This window comes from Zalophus californianus, chromosome 1, assembly GCF_009762305.2.
Source record: "Zalophus californianus isolate mZalCal1 chromosome 1, mZalCal1.pri.v2, whole genome shotgun sequence".
Taxonomy (NCBI): Eukaryota; Metazoa; Chordata; class Mammalia; order Carnivora; family Otariidae; genus Zalophus; species Zalophus californianus.
In genome coordinates, this window is record NC_045595.1 from 4,202,445 (window position 1) to 4,216,705 (window position 14,261).

Here is a 14,261-nt window from a genome sequence, read left to right on the forward strand (position 1 = left end):
TCAAGGCAGAGTTGCCTGGACGGGTTGTGCAAACATGGATATGGAACAGAAGGCACAACAGAACACAGACAACATGATTCTAGTCTTTAAAACCCCCAATCTGGCAGAAATAAACCACATTGCCTAAGGAGGCATACCCAGATGGTAACACTGCAAAGAAAATCCAGGAAGTGATTGTCTCAAGAGTCAGGACACCCAGTGCCTAGGTCTGGGCCTCTGATAATCATTCTCCCACACTAATCCGGACCCCTTGGACATTCTGAGCAGGGAAGATGCAAGCTGATCCTGGAAGTAAGAAAGGTCTCAAAAATGAAACCGGGGGGGGCATACATGTCCAAGGGAAGAATTCATGATTCTTTTGGTGCTGCATGGGGGCAGGGAGCTTCTCACCACCTTTTGTCACTTGCAGCGAAATCTCAGCCTGTCACAAGGGCATCCTCGACCCTGTGGGCCTTCAGGACAATTACAGCTACGTCATCGAGAAGTGAGCCCGAAATTTCCCTTCACGCCCTCTCTCCTGTGACTGCCCCCTAACCCCAGAGGCAGATCGGAAATCATTTTTAGGTTGATAGCTGGACAGTAGGGAATCTGAGATGGGGAGGGGACAGGTAGGGGAGGTGCACGTCAGCAGGGAGCCAGTATGATGTGGCAGGGCCCCCAGCCTAGGTCTGCCCACCTACCAGGCCACCCTTCTGCCATCTTGCCAGCCTGCCACCAGCTCTTAGAGCCTGGGCACCTGCTCACCTGAGCGAGCAGAGGTAACCAGACACTGTCAGCCAAGGCAGAGGGGCTGAGGGCCAGGGTGACCCTCTGTGCGGTGCAGCTGGTCCCGAGTGCCACTGAGTGGTCATGGGGGGGACTTGGCCCTTCTTGGCACCCGGGCACAGGGAGCCCCCGACCCCCAGCAGGGGAAGACACGTGTGTGTGTTTTATACACCATGGCCCCTCAGATACAAGCCAGGAGTCAGTCACCTGTCCACACTCACGGCCAAGGCCCAACCTGGCGCTGCTGGGCTTGCTGACCAGGGAGCCTGCAGTCAGCCCTCATGGGGGCACGGAGGGGTGCATGAGGCGGGGCCTCAGGGAAAGAGATGACAGGACGCACATGGAGAGATACAGAGAGACAAGAGAGGCAAAAGGAGAGACAGAGGGACAGAGACAGAGAAAGACACACACACACAGAGAGAGAGAGTATAAGGATTTGGTTCACATAACTGCACAGGTTTGGCCCGTCCACAGTCTGATGGGGGAGGCTGGGGGTGCAGGCAAGCGCTGCAGTTCCCGTCCAAAGGCTGGGCCGGCCAGCCCGAAGCCCAGTAGCCGGCCCGGCCTAGCGGGCCCGTGACGTTAACCGTCGCAGCGTTCCTGGGGTCATTCTGACCACGGCTCTGAATGCTGCCCCCCACCCATCTCTACCTAGGGAAGCCTACGACCCCAACTTCCAGGGACAGAAGGCCAGTGAGGATCTGGTGGTGGACTACCAGTACCAGAAGCTGGGCTGCCCCCACCTCGTCTACTACAACACCCCATGGAAGCCCGTGGTGGAACTGTAAGACCCCCCCGAGGGCCCTTCCCGCACTCCCCTAGAGCTCCCTCCTCCCCGCCGCCCTCCCCACCCCTCTCTGCACACCCCAGACTCCCAGGGGCCCTTCCCGGCCCTGCCCCTGCTGTGCCCTTTCTCTGCGATGCCTTTTTTTTTTTTTTTTAAAGATTTATTCATTTATTTGCGAGAGAGAGAGCAAGCGAGCCACCAAGAGTGGGGGAGGGGCAGAGGGAGAGAGAATCTTAAGCAGACTCGGCGCTGAGTGCAGGAGCCTGATGCAGGGCTCGATCTCATGATGCTGACAGGGTGACCTGAGCTGAAACCAGGTGTCGGACGCCCAACCGACAGCCACGCAGGCGCCCCCTCTTCCTGCAATGTCTTACCTCACGCAGCCATAATGAAATACCACCGATGAGGGGCTTAAATGACAGGCACTGGTTTTCTCACGGTCGGTCCTGGAGGCTGGAGGTCCAAGGTCAGAGTGCGGCAGGGCTGGTTTCGACGAGGCTCCCTCCTTGGCTTACAGGTGGTCACCCTCTCCCTCTGTCCTCAGGTGGCAGAGCGAGTGAGGACAGCCATGCTTCTCCCCGCTCCTGTGGGATCCGGACCCACCCTTATGACCTCATTCAGCCTCAACCACCTCTTTAAAGGCCCCACATCCAGACATAGTCGCACAGGGAGCTAGGGCTTCCACACGGGAGTCTGGGGGACACGGCCTAGCCCATGGCTCTCATTTTGCTCCCCCTTCTGTGGACTCTGCTGCCTTCCTTCATCACAGCCCCTGCACACCCCACCGTGCGTAGCTTCTACACTGTCGTGGGTGGTCGACTAGCCAGTGGGGCCCTTGGAGCACCGGCCCCCGGGGGGGCCCAGAACCACGCCACCCTGAGGTGGAGCTACCTCCTTGCTGCCCCAGACCAGCAGTGCCCAGTGGAAATGCTCCATCCTTCCGTGCCACCTAGGCGACAGTCAGGAGTGACACGTGGCTCCTGAGCACTCCCGAGTTTGGCCAGGGCGCCCGAGGGACTGGCGTTTTCCATTGTACTTAATGGTGATTGACTTAAACAAGCACGGGTCAGCGAGTGGCTCAGTTCCATGCCCTGCAGACCATCCAACTCAATAGTAGTAGACTGACTTCACGACGGCAGGAACCTGCTTACCCTTCAAAACAGGCGGGGTCACTAGAATGTCCCGTCTCAACTCCCCGTGGCCCTAATCCCACGCGCGGGCAAGACTGTGGGCCGGGCACGCGGGACCGAGCCCCAAACTCAGAGCAGCCATGTGGGGGGACGCAAGCCTACACGGGGTAAAGATCAAAACCGGCGACCAGTCGGGGGAGGGGCGTAAGCTCCCACCTGGCAGGAGACCACAGACTGTGTGCCCCCAAAACGATTTTTAGAACAATCCGAGTCAACACCCCTAAATATATCCCTTTGGAATGGTGGCAGATGTCCTCAGAAAAGTGTCAGAGGACAGGTTTGAAGGGTTTTATTCGTCTTTGTACTGGTTTACTTATTAACTAATTAGTCTATTTCTTTACAAGTGATAGTTTTTGGCTATAGACCCTCACATCACTTTCTCCTAGTCTCTGCTTCTCAGAGAGGCCTTTTGTGGCCACGCCGCCGGAGACAGGGTCCGCGCCCCCCACCTCCCCGCCCTCCTCTGTCCCACCTGCTGCTGGTTCCCTCCTGGAAGTGTCACGAAGTGTCAGCCTGGTGAGGCCGGCCCCCCTCCCCCGCCTTGCTTGCGGGCCCCCCCCCCCCCAGCCCCCAGCACACCTCAGGGCTGCTTCATCGCCTGCAGCCCAGCCCTGCGCGTGTGTCCTAGGTGGCGGGAAGGAAAGTTCCAGGAGGTTATCAAGGCAGAGTTTGTCCTGCTGGAGGTGCACGGGCTGTTCACGTACACGTACTCCCTGACCGCCCAGACGGCGCTCTGCCGGGCCCAGCCGCAGAACTGGACCACCATCATGGAGAACCCCGGCAACAAAGGTCCCTTCGCCTGGAACCGAGAGGTAGCGTTCACTCTTTCTCCAAAACAGGTCGGAACAGCACGACTCAGCCAGTGGTCAGACGGTGCTGACTGCTCAGGCTGGGGTGTGTGTTCGGGGGCTGCTATAACTGTGCATGCTGGATGGCTTATGACAATAGACATTTCTTTCTCACGGTTCTGGAGGCGGGGAGTTCAAGTTGAAGGCGCCCGCAGGTTCCGTGTCTGGCGAGGGCCTCTTCCTGGGTCACTGACCACTGTCCTCTCCCCACGTGCTCACACGGCAGAAGGCATAAAGGCACTCATCCCATTCATGGGGGCCCCACCCTCATGACCTGAGCCCCTCCCCAAGGCCCCACCTCCCCGTACCCTCACCTGGGGGCGTAGGTTTCAACATAGGGTTGGGGAGGGGACGCAAACCTTCAGTCCACAGCAAGGGGGTGGGGGTGGGAACGCACACGAGGACACCTGGGGCCGCGTCTGGGAGCGCGAGGCGAGCAAGTCTTTGGGAATCTCTCTCAAGGGAGTTGCCCAGACAATCGGGGATGTTGGCACCAAGGCCCTGGGGTGGGGCGGGCGGGGGGAGGCATTCTCATAATGTGCAAAGTTCCAGAACCATCCCAATGCCTATCACTCCCGGGGCTGATTAAATTCATGGCCTCTCCCGCCGCGGGAGCGTTTCTATCGTGCACACGGGTTCGTACTCGATGGAGAAGTAAGGGTAGGGTGTCAGCGTAAGGAAGAGATCCTTCCGGTGCGCCGGTTCCGTCTACTCAGCCTCTCGTTGCCAAGGGCGAGAACGCAGCGCAGCAACGCCGCCAACAGGTGGCGCTCGCTCCCCACACCTGAAGCCCCTTCCCGCGTGTAGACGTTTGGCTCCTGTCTTAGCCCGGCACCTTCAAAGCTTTCTCACACTCCTCCTGTCTCAGTTTGATCATTTATTTTGTTACTGACGGTGGGTTTACTTTTTTTTTTTTACTATCTGAGGTGAAATTCACCTAACCTATAACCAACCCTTTTAAAGTGTACAACTCACTTAGGCGATGCGTTTCATGCATTCACCATGCTGTGCAAGCACCACGTCCCTGATCATTTTTTTTTTATAGAGAAAGCCACGCATATGTGATTTGCGTTTATTATTTTCCGACTGTGCCCATATGGAGTATTGCATTCTTCTTGTTAGTGCTGTCATTCCAAGTAGCATGAGAGATTGTCCCATTACAATTTTTTTTTTCATCTGTCCTGGGGATTGGCAATTTTGTAGGATGAGAGGCTTTTCCATCATGTTGGACCCACATTGTGCATTTTCAGCAGTCACTGGATGGACTGTTTATACAGCCCCTTAGCCACTGAAACCCACAAGGTGGAGCTAGCTATTTCAATATCAATGGGGCTTTAGGCTAAGCAACTGTCTCCTCTTTTTCATTTCACATGGTCTTTTTTTTTTTTTTTTTAAGATTTTATTTGACAGGGAGAGAGCGAGCACAAGCAGGGGGAGCGGCAGGCAGAGGGAGAGGGAGAAGCAGGCTCCCTGCTGGGCAGGGAGCCCAATGCGGGACTTGATTCCAGGACCCCGGGATCATGACCTGAGCTGAAAGGCAACACTTAACAACTGAGCCGCCCAGGCGCCCTCACATGGTCTTTATATGACCCAGCTGTTTAAATTTTTTTTACTCCCAAAGGCTTTTTTTTTTTTTTTTTTCAAAGTAGGCTCCATGCCCAGCACCAAGGCATGAAGCCCAGTGTGGTGCTCCAACTCACAACCCTGGATCAAGACCTGAGCTGAAACCAAGAGTTCGGATTCTTAACCGACTGAGTCACCCCAGGCGCACCCTGAAGGATTTTTTATTTTTTTAAGTAAGCTCTACACCCTACGTGGGGCTCAAACTCACGACCCTGAGATCAAGAGCTGCATGCTGTACTGACTGAGCCAGTCAGGTGCCCCACACCCCTTTTAAAAATTAAGGATTTTTAAAAGTTTTTTCAATTGTGGTAAAATATGCACAACATAAAATGTACCATTGTAGTCATTTTAAGCGGCAAGAGGCACACTCGCACCGTCCTGCGACCACCCCCACCCTCCGTCTCCAGAACGTTCCATCTCCCCACACGGAGACTCTGTCCCCGCGAAGCACGGACTCCCCACCCCCTGCACCGGCCCTGGCTCCCACCCTCTCCTCTCTGTCTGTGTGGACTGGATTCCTCTGGGGACATCATGGGAGTAGGGTCCTGCAAGATATGTCCTTCTGGGTCCGGCTCCTCTCACTGAGCATGGTGTCCTCGGGGTCCCTCTGAGTCGTGGCAGGTGTCAGGGTCCCTTCCTTTCTAAGGCTGAATAACATTCCACTGGATGGATGGACACCATTCATTCACCTGTCAATGGACGCTGGGGCTTCCACCTTTTGGGCATTGTGGTTAATTAATGCTGCTATGAACACAGGTATATAAATATCTCCTTGAGACCCTGATTTCAGTTCTCTGGTGTCTCTTCTTAGAAGGGCACTAATCTCATCCTGGCAACTCCACCCACAGGACCTCATCTAAACCTCATTACCTCCTAGAGGCCCCACCTCCAAACTCCATCCCATCGTGGGCTAGGGTTTCAACATATGAATCTGGGGGGACACATCCAGTGCCTAACAGGGGCACAACCAACAGGGGCTGGTGAGGGACTGGATGATGTGGGAGGAGAAGAGAAGAGCCAAGCATTGCCCTCATTTCCAGCTTGAACATGTGGGCTGACCCTGGGGCCATTTACCTCGTAGGGACGAAGCGGGCAGCCGAAGGAAATACAGAGCTCTCTTTGCACGTGGGAAAATCAGAGGTGCCACAGAGGAGCCCAGCGGCTAGCGAAACATAAGGAGCTGCTGGAGGACAAGTGAGGGCTGGCATGGGTTTGAGAACCAGCTCTGTTGGGGTTCTGACTTAAGGATGTGTCTGCCAAGGAAGCCAAGGGAAGGACCAGAGCAGCTGGAGGAGTGTGCTGGGGGGGCCCAGAAAAGAGGTGCTTTGTGGGGCACTGTGTAGATCCACCACGCAGGGAGCTCCTGACAAACGGGAGGGCCTGTTGCTGTTAACCCCCGGGAAGGTGAGATCCAAGGGGTGCTTGGCACCAGGCCACAGCTGAAATCAGGTGTCTGCCCTCACTCCGTCCCTGGACCTGTGGTGGGGGAAGGGGGCAGGGCCTGGGGACGGGCAACATACACCCAGGTGGCCATCCACACCGTGGACATTGCTTCTGCATCTGTGTTCTGTTTTTAATTCTGAGAACTTCAAACCCAGAAAAGCCGAGAGGGCAGTAAGACAGATAGCTAGCCACTACCGACTGCTGCCAAACAATCCACCCCCAACTCAACAGGATTGTTTCTTGAGGTTCTGCACCTCAGACCCGAGGCATGGGCGGGGGTGCCCCTGCAGGGACATTCAGCTGGCAGGTGCAAGAAGGTTCTCTCCTGTGTGGGGCTTCTGTTAGCCAGGAGCTGAGTCGTCCATGTGCTTTTTCTCTCCCCAGCAGGGTAGCCCGCGCTCCCTTACAGCATGGCCTCAGGGCACGGAGAGGGGCTTCCTTTTAAAGTCACGTGACCGCGCTCCCCTGGGAGGGTGCTCTGGGGTTGTTCAGCCACTGCCCCACTGACAGGCGTGGGCCATTTCCAGTCTCTCACTTCCGTCCACCCTTGTCCTGTGGAGCTGCCTGCAGGCACGGTAGGGCTGGCTGGGTTACAGGCTACAGGCATGTGCAGTTTGGGCGGATGCCCCGAAGGTCCCCTCCGTGGGCTGGTGCCACGTGCCTCCCGCCACGCCCCTGTCCCCACAGCACACCTGCAAGGTGTACCATCCCAGGGACGAACTTGTCCATTTCCGTGCGCGTGACTTCCTCTGTGGGCTGGGTTTCGTGTCTTTTCCTGTTTGAGGGCCACTTTCACTTCTTTTCCTCGCTTGTCAAGAGCTCTTTATAGAGCCAAGAGGTTAATTAACTCTCGGTTGCAGTACAGTTTGCAAATGCCTCCCTCCGTTTGTCTTCGATGTCTCTTGGGTTTTTGCTCATGCCATGCAAGAGGAGCCCTTCAGTTTTTTATATCGCTGGGCTCACCATCATTTTGACTTTCTGGCTTTTCCATTTTCTGTCTCTTCTTTTGTTTATAAGCCCAGCCCCCCTCCCTTCTGGGCCCACCAGCAAATAGTGCAGAAGAGCAAAGTATTCTGCTCAGGGAGGCAGCATGATGTACCCGCTAAGTGCAAGCAGTTGAGTCACGGATAAAATCCTGGGACCCGGGGACGGGGAGGAGAAGCTGCGGCCACCACCTGACCACTTCTTGATGCCACGACCGTGCTGGGTGGCAGCGCCAGTGAGAAGCCCCAGGAAGGTGGCTCTTCCTCTTTTCTGCCTTCAGATTTCCCAGGTGTATCAATCAGCTAGGGCTGCTCTAACAAAAACCCCACACACCAGGCAGCTTCGACGCCAGAGGTGGACCCTTTCCCGGTTCTGGAGGCCAGAAGTCTGAGATCAAGGTGTTGGCAAGGTCGGTTCCTTCTGAGAGTGAGCAAGAATCTATTCCAGGCTCTCCTGGCCTCTGGTGGTTTGCTGGTCATCTTTGGTGTTCTTTGGCTCGTAGACATATGCCCCAATTTCTGCCTCTGTCTACATGTGATGTTCTCTCTGGGCACGTCTAGGTCCAAATTTCCCCCTTCTATGAGGACGCGAGACATGCTGGATCGAGGCCCACCCTAACAACGACCTCATTTTAACTGAATCACCTGAAAAAGACCCTATCTCTGAATAAGGTCACATTCTGAGGCCCTGGGGGTTAGGACACCAGCATATGACTGGCGGTGGGCTCAGGGGGGACGCCTCAGCCCATAACACCAAGAGTGCTTGAAACTGGCAGTATCTCATTCACACCCGGACTCAGGGCTGTAAGGGATTCTGGCGAGCAGAGCGGCTAAGCCTGCAGCCCCTGCAGCATGGGAAGGCCCGGACACAGGAGGGCAGGATAAAGGCTGAGCAGCCACCCACAGTGTCCCCCTCTAAGGTCACGAACCACCTGCCCACCAGGCACTTGGCCCTGGACTTGCCCCCATGGGTGTTTGGTGAGAAGTGTTGCAGGTGGGGCCCTGCATGCAGTGGGGGTGCATCTGTGCACGCTGGCACGGCCCTCCCCAGCCTCCGGAGCCAGTGGGCATGCCTCTGTCCTTCTCCCCAGAACTACGTGAGCTGCCATGACCCAGACAACGATGCCCCGTTGAGATGGCCAAATGTCCCGTATCAGATCTTGGGAGGCCCGACGGCAAACAAGGTTATTTTTGACCAAAGGAATGGAATCTACGTCTTCTACGTTTCTATTGTGGATCCATACTACAGGTGAGCGGGGGTGAATCGCCCTGCGCCGGGGGCCTCTGGGGGGATGGCTGGCTCTCCTGCGGCAGGTCACACACACGCGAGGGACCCACTTTTCTCTCTCCCCTTGGCGGGTCCTGGATAAACACCAATGTTCCCAGCAGCCCAGACTGTCCCTGGGGAAGAGTGAGTCTTTAAGTTCTAGGTGACATTTGTTCACTCACTAAATAAGTCCTTATTCAAGAGCCCATGCTGGGTGCTGGGGGAAGAGCAACGGCCGGCAGCCACGTCCCTCACAAGCCCCATCTCATCGGGGGTGTGCATGAGCTGACTCTTAGATCTCCAGGGATCTTGCAAGCCAACTGTCTTTCCCTTGGTAGCCTGAAATCAGCCACAGTGGGAGAATTTACACCATGGGACTGGCGCACCCTACAAATTTCAGCCTTTCCCCCTTAGAGCTGGTTGTTGAATATTTTCCACCCACGTGTGCGAAGAGGTTTCTAGGCGTGCTGGCCTAGATTACCAACGTCTCCCACTGGAAGGGGGCATATGGGACAATATCCTTCCCCATCATCTATCCCCTCTAGACAGATACAAAGTCCACCCCCAAAGCCCATGGAGACCCTGCCTTCCCTTGAGACCCTACACCCTGACATCGTGGGGCCAACTCTGGGATGGCCATGGGTGGAAGACATGGGGTGGCATATCCAGAGGAGAGGACTACCTCTGGTCCTATCGTCTCCTCTCTCCGCACCGTGCTTCCAGTGAGTTCTCCTATACCCTGGGTTCCCCCTCCCAGCCTGCTCCACCCTGTCGCTCGCTGCCCAGCTCGTGGAGGCCTGTGGCCCCAGCATGCCCGCCCTCTGCTTCCACTCGGCAGTGGGCTGGTTTGTTTGCCTCTCTAGACTGAGCCTGGGCTACGGAGTCAGGGAGACTGCTGGTCCCTGGAGGAGGAGGGTACCACAGGGAACCTGGGGGGGGGAAACAGGACTGTTGCCAGCAGACAGGACAGCAGACTCAGACTGGAGAAGAGTTGAAATGGGCAGAAATGGAACTTGGCGTCCCAACTGACCACCGGGGGCCCAGCGCTCCTATCTGTGGGTTTTAACACATTTACTGGGGTGAAGGGCAGGGCCCCAGGGGCAGCACACCATGGCCTCTCTCCAACCACCCCTTGCAGCTACTGTCACTTGGAGACCACCTTCAGCGTTTACGTGTACGGGGCCTTCCCCCTGTCCATCATCCCGGCGACAGTCACGATCATCCCGCTCATGGTGGCCATGCTGCTGTCCGTGTGGTTGGCCTACGCCGTCCCCAAACTGCTGCACACGGAGAAGGGCCTCCGGTTCAAGGGCTTCTGGATTCATCCCTGCAGGAGGTGCCGAAAGGCTTGTGCATGTTTCCGAGGCAGGTGCCGAGTGCACCAGGGGAGCCCAGCGTGGTCTTAAAGTGTTCCATTAAAACAGCTGGCGGCAGTGTGCGTGCCGCGTGTTCTGAGCGTGTTCTGTCCCCCTGCCACCTGCCTCTGCCGCCTCCCGCAGCATCCCCATGTCGCAGCTCCTCTGCGACAGGAGCGGGGCAGCCCGGGTCCTCAACAGGACGCCGGTGAAATGAAGGAGCAGGGCACCTGGCAGAGTAAGAGGCGACCCTCTGAAAGGCCTAAGACACAGCCACGAGTCCTGCTAGAGAAGTGGGGGGGGGGTCTGCAGAAGGCAGCGACCGGTGGGATTCCATCCCTGGGGTATAAACCCTCACGTGTACACAAACGCGTACGTGCGCGTTCTGCTACGTACACGGAGAAACGTTTGGAAGCGTCCACGTGTACACACACGTGTGCGTGCACGCCTAACGTGTACACACACCCATGACGCGAGCACGTGAGCCGCTGAGTACGTGTACACACTTAGATACACACACCCACATGCGCACACAGCTGGCGTGCACACAGGTGTGCACAGGTGTGTGCACGTATATACAACATACACGGCTATGTGTATTCTCCCTAGACGGCCAGTGGGGGTCCCTCTCCACCCACCACCTCACTCTTAACTCCTGGGTGGCACGGGACGGCCACCTCATCTGAAGGGAGAACTTGGGTGGCCCCATGAGTTTCCTGTTAGGTTAAAAAAAGTACATTCCACGGTCCGCTTCGTGGTCCAGTCCCATCTCGGTCCGGTCGTGGAAAGCCTCGACCGGCAGACACAGGAGGGAGCCGTTACCCCGCCCTCCCGGGCGAGCGGGTCCCCAGCCACCGTCCACATTAGGCTGACAGCTAACATTCGCATTGACCTTCAAGGAAACCGAGCCCATCCTCCGACGTCCTTGGCCAGGGCGTTCCCTTCGCCAAAAGCACTTAGCTTTAGTCTTAAAAATACCCCAAACGTGGCTGCGGGGAGAGGGGGTTCAGCAGGAAGCGGAGGGCAGTGGGCTCCGGGCTTGTCTGTCTGGCCAGGCGGGGGCAGGCGCAGACTCTGGAAAACTCTGGAAGGAGGGTGCAGGGAGGCGAGGCCAGCAGGCTCCCGGTGCGGTGCCTGGCAGACAGGAGGGGCCGGGTTCAGGCTACTGACGCTGCCTCCCCACACCCACACCCCCGGGGCCACCCCAGCAGAGCCCGACCTTGAAGGCCCCAGAGACCCAGCCCGGGACCTGGGGCAGGAGGGCCCCTTGGTCCTCTGCAGGGGGAGAGAAGCAGGTTGCGGGCGGAGGGTAGGCCTCATCACTGGGCCATTTCGCGCCCCTCTCTGGGCAACCCTTTCCCCGCCAAACACCCGGGCAAAAGATCCTCACAGCGCAGCCTGGATAGCGTCTCCCCGCCCCCCGCCCCCGCCGTCTCTGCTGGCTGACCGATTTTCCGGGTCTTGGAGGAGGGATTTATAATTCCCCGTGACTGCAGGGCTCCCCGGCTCAGCTTTGGAAGCCCAGTTACCCAGGGGGTGCTGAGGGCCTGCCGGGCCTTCCTATGTGACCCCAGGCCCGCTGCGACAGGGCGGAGGAGGGGGCCGTCCTCCGTGTCCAGCCTAGGCTCGCTGTCCCCAGGCCCTGCGATGCCACCAAGCTGACAGCAAGCCGAGAGGTCAAATCCATTTTAATGCGGGGTGGCTCCCAGGTCCTGCCTGGGCCCCGAGGGGGTGGCGCTGGCCGAGCCCGCAGCCTGCTTGCCCTTGCCTCCCTGCCTGCCCTTCTTGGCGGACGAGGTGCCGGCCTTCTTCTTGCTGGGAAGCTCAGGCCGCACCACGGGGGCCGCGGTGTTGGCGGCTGGGGGCCCCGGGCGGGGCAGCGGCTCCTCATCCAGGGCCTTGAAGTTGAAAAAGTAGTCCACGTTGGAAACGGTGTCCAGGATCTCGGGCACACTGTAGTCAAAGGATAGCAGCTCGTCCGGCAGGTGCAGCGAGCGGATGTCGCTGGAAGAGTCGTCCCCGCCGCCCCCGCTGTCCGGCAGGGCAGGCCCAGGGGCCGTGCGCGGGGACCCGTCGGGCTCAGCGCTGCCCGGCAGGCAGTCGAAGAGCTTCATTGCATCTTCCAGAAGCACCTTCTCAGGTAGCACGAAGGCCCTGGCTGCCTCGGGGGTCCTGGCCTCACCCGCCCCCAGTGGGGCTGCCTCTGCCTCGGCCGCCTTGGGCTCCCCGGGGCCCGGCGGGTACAGCGGGGCCGGCCCGGGCCCACCACCCTGCAGCTCCTTGGACGGGAAGGCCAGGGGCTCGCTGGGCCCGTGGAACTGACTGAGGCGGCCTTTGAGGTGGCCGTAGGGGCCGGGGGGCAGCGCGGCCTCAGTGGGGAGCGTGACGAGCAGGGGAGGCAGCTTGTTCTCCTCGGGGACAGGTGGCGGTGGCGGTGCGGGCGGCGGTGGGGCTGGCCCCAGGCCTTCCTTGAGCAGGGGCGGAGGCAGCTCCATGTAGGCAGGGGGCCCCCCATCCCCCACAAAGCCCAGAGCCTCTGGCCCGGGCCCCTCGGGCGGGAAGTAGGGCATGAGGTACTGGGGGCTCCCAGGCAGCGGCTGGTAGTGTGGGTATGGCGGGGGTGGTGGGGCCGGCACCGGGGCCTTGAGGTAGTGCTGGGGCTCTAAGAGGTAGGTGCCTGGCGAAGCGGGGCCCTCGGCCAGACCCCCGGGGGGTCCCCCACCGCCCACTGCCGTCAGCTTGTACAGGGACGACTGCCCGAAGTCGGTGGTGGCCCACTCGATTCGGTAGATGCGGGGGTCAAAGAAGCACCCGCAGGGTGCCATCTGGAAACCTGCAGGCCAGGGAGGGGCAGCCCTGAGAGGAGCTCTGGGACCCACCTGGGGGAAGGAGTATAGGGTGGAGGCGGTGAGAGGCACAGCCCAAACCTCAGGGACCCATCCGTGGGATAGGGAAGAGAGACCTGGCGTAGGGGTCCATCCCTGAGGAATGGGGACAGAGGTCCTGCCTCTGGGGTCCCATCTGGGAGTCAGGAGTCCTGGGCATCATTTTGGGGACCTGTCTGGGGAATGGGTGCCACAGGCTTTGCCCTTGAAGGCCTACCTGAAGGACCAGAGACATAGGCCTTACCTTTTGGGAGCCACCTAGGGCCAGGGGCATGGGCAGGGTAGGCCCAGACCCCTCCAACCCACCCCGGGGGTCCTCATCAAGGGCTGGGGGAGGGGCTAGTACCTGCCGGAGGGGCTGGAAACACCTCTTTCTCCGGGTTTGGGGGCTGATACAGGTTGGAGGACCCTGTGGACAAAAGCACTCCTAAGCCCTGGTCCCCACCCTGTCAGGCAGCGCCCCCCCCCACACACCCGACACCCTCCGACTCGTACCCACAGCAGGAAGAGGCTCCGTGCAGGTGGGAGCAGGCTGGCTGCCTGGCCCCTCGGTGCCATCCAGGCCCCGGGGGCTGAAGACTTCTTGGGGAGCCGTAGGCGCATAGAAAGGTTTGGGGTGCTGCATGGGGAGGCAGGGCGCCCGGCCTGGGCAGGCCAGGAGGGCAGCAGGTGGGAGCACAGGCGGCCCACCCGGAGAACAGGCTCAGGGTCCTGCAGAGTTCTATTTGCCTGGTTACTCTGGGCGGCGGGTTCCAGGCTGCGGCCCGCCCACTGCTCAGGTTCCGGTATCAGGGGGTGGGGGGTGGGCAGAGGGCAGATGGAGAAACCAAGGCAGCCAGAGACATGCCTCACAAAGGGTGGGGCAGACCCTTTGCCAGCCATGCCCTGGGCAGCTCTAGGGCTCCTTCCTCCAGGCAGCCTGCCCGGATCCACACCCACGAGGGCTGAGGCCCCTGCCTCACAAGCCCTAGCGGTTTCTTTGTGGGTAAAGCCTCCCTGGGCAGCCGTAGTGGCCAGCACAGGGCTGGGCCCATGGGGGCGGCTGGGAGACTCGTCAGTGAGAAAGGAAAAGTAACTGCCGGGGACAGGGTCAGCCCGGCGTCGAGACAAAGCTC

The 14,261-nt window shown here is 59.0% G+C and overlaps 2 protein-coding genes across 13 annotated transcripts in view; one reads left to right on the forward strand and one right to left on the reverse strand.

Moving 5' to 3' along the window:
• CATSPERD (cation channel sperm associated auxiliary subunit delta) overlaps positions 1 to 10,334 on the forward strand; it is a 47,172-nt gene extending 36,838 nt beyond the window's left edge. For 10 of the 11 annotated variants that reach the window (XM_027585303.1, XM_027585305.1, XM_027585302.1 and 7 more), the window contains 5 exons: positions 410 to 484; positions 1,421 to 1,549; positions 3,371 to 3,554; positions 8,731 to 8,888; positions 10,045 to 10,334. In XM_027585303.1, coding sequence (XP_027441104.1) covers positions 410 to 484; positions 1,421 to 1,549; positions 3,371 to 3,554; positions 8,731 to 8,888; positions 10,045 to 10,312 — 814 coding nt within the window. In that variant the 3' untranslated portion in view covers positions 10,313 to 10,334. Of the gene's footprint in view, positions 1 to 409; positions 485 to 1,420; positions 1,550 to 3,370; positions 3,555 to 6,294; positions 6,408 to 8,730; positions 8,889 to 10,044 lie in introns of those variants that run through there. The other variant, XM_027585306.1, reaches the window with a different exon arrangement.
• Positions 10,335 to 11,937: 1,603 nt separating this feature from the next.
• On the reverse strand, positions 11,938 to 14,156 carry PRR22 (proline rich 22). Of its 2 annotated transcripts, none has more exons than XM_027587902.1 (3): positions 13,642 to 14,156; positions 13,493 to 13,555; positions 11,938 to 13,094 (listed from the first exon to the last, which is right to left on the reverse strand). In XM_027587902.1, the coding sequence occupies exons 1-3, from the start codon at positions 13,769 to 13,771 to the stop codon at positions 11,950 to 11,952; spliced, it is 1,338 nt and encodes a 445-aa protein (XP_027443703.1). In that variant the 5' UTR covers positions 13,772 to 14,156; the 3' UTR covers positions 11,938 to 11,949. The 2 variants fall into 2 exon arrangements, with proteins under 2 accessions (XP_027443703.1, XP_027443701.1); XM_027587900.1 differs by having other exon boundaries at positions 11,938 to 13,140; positions 13,642 to 13,749.
• Positions 14,157 to 14,261: the final 105 nt, after the last annotated feature.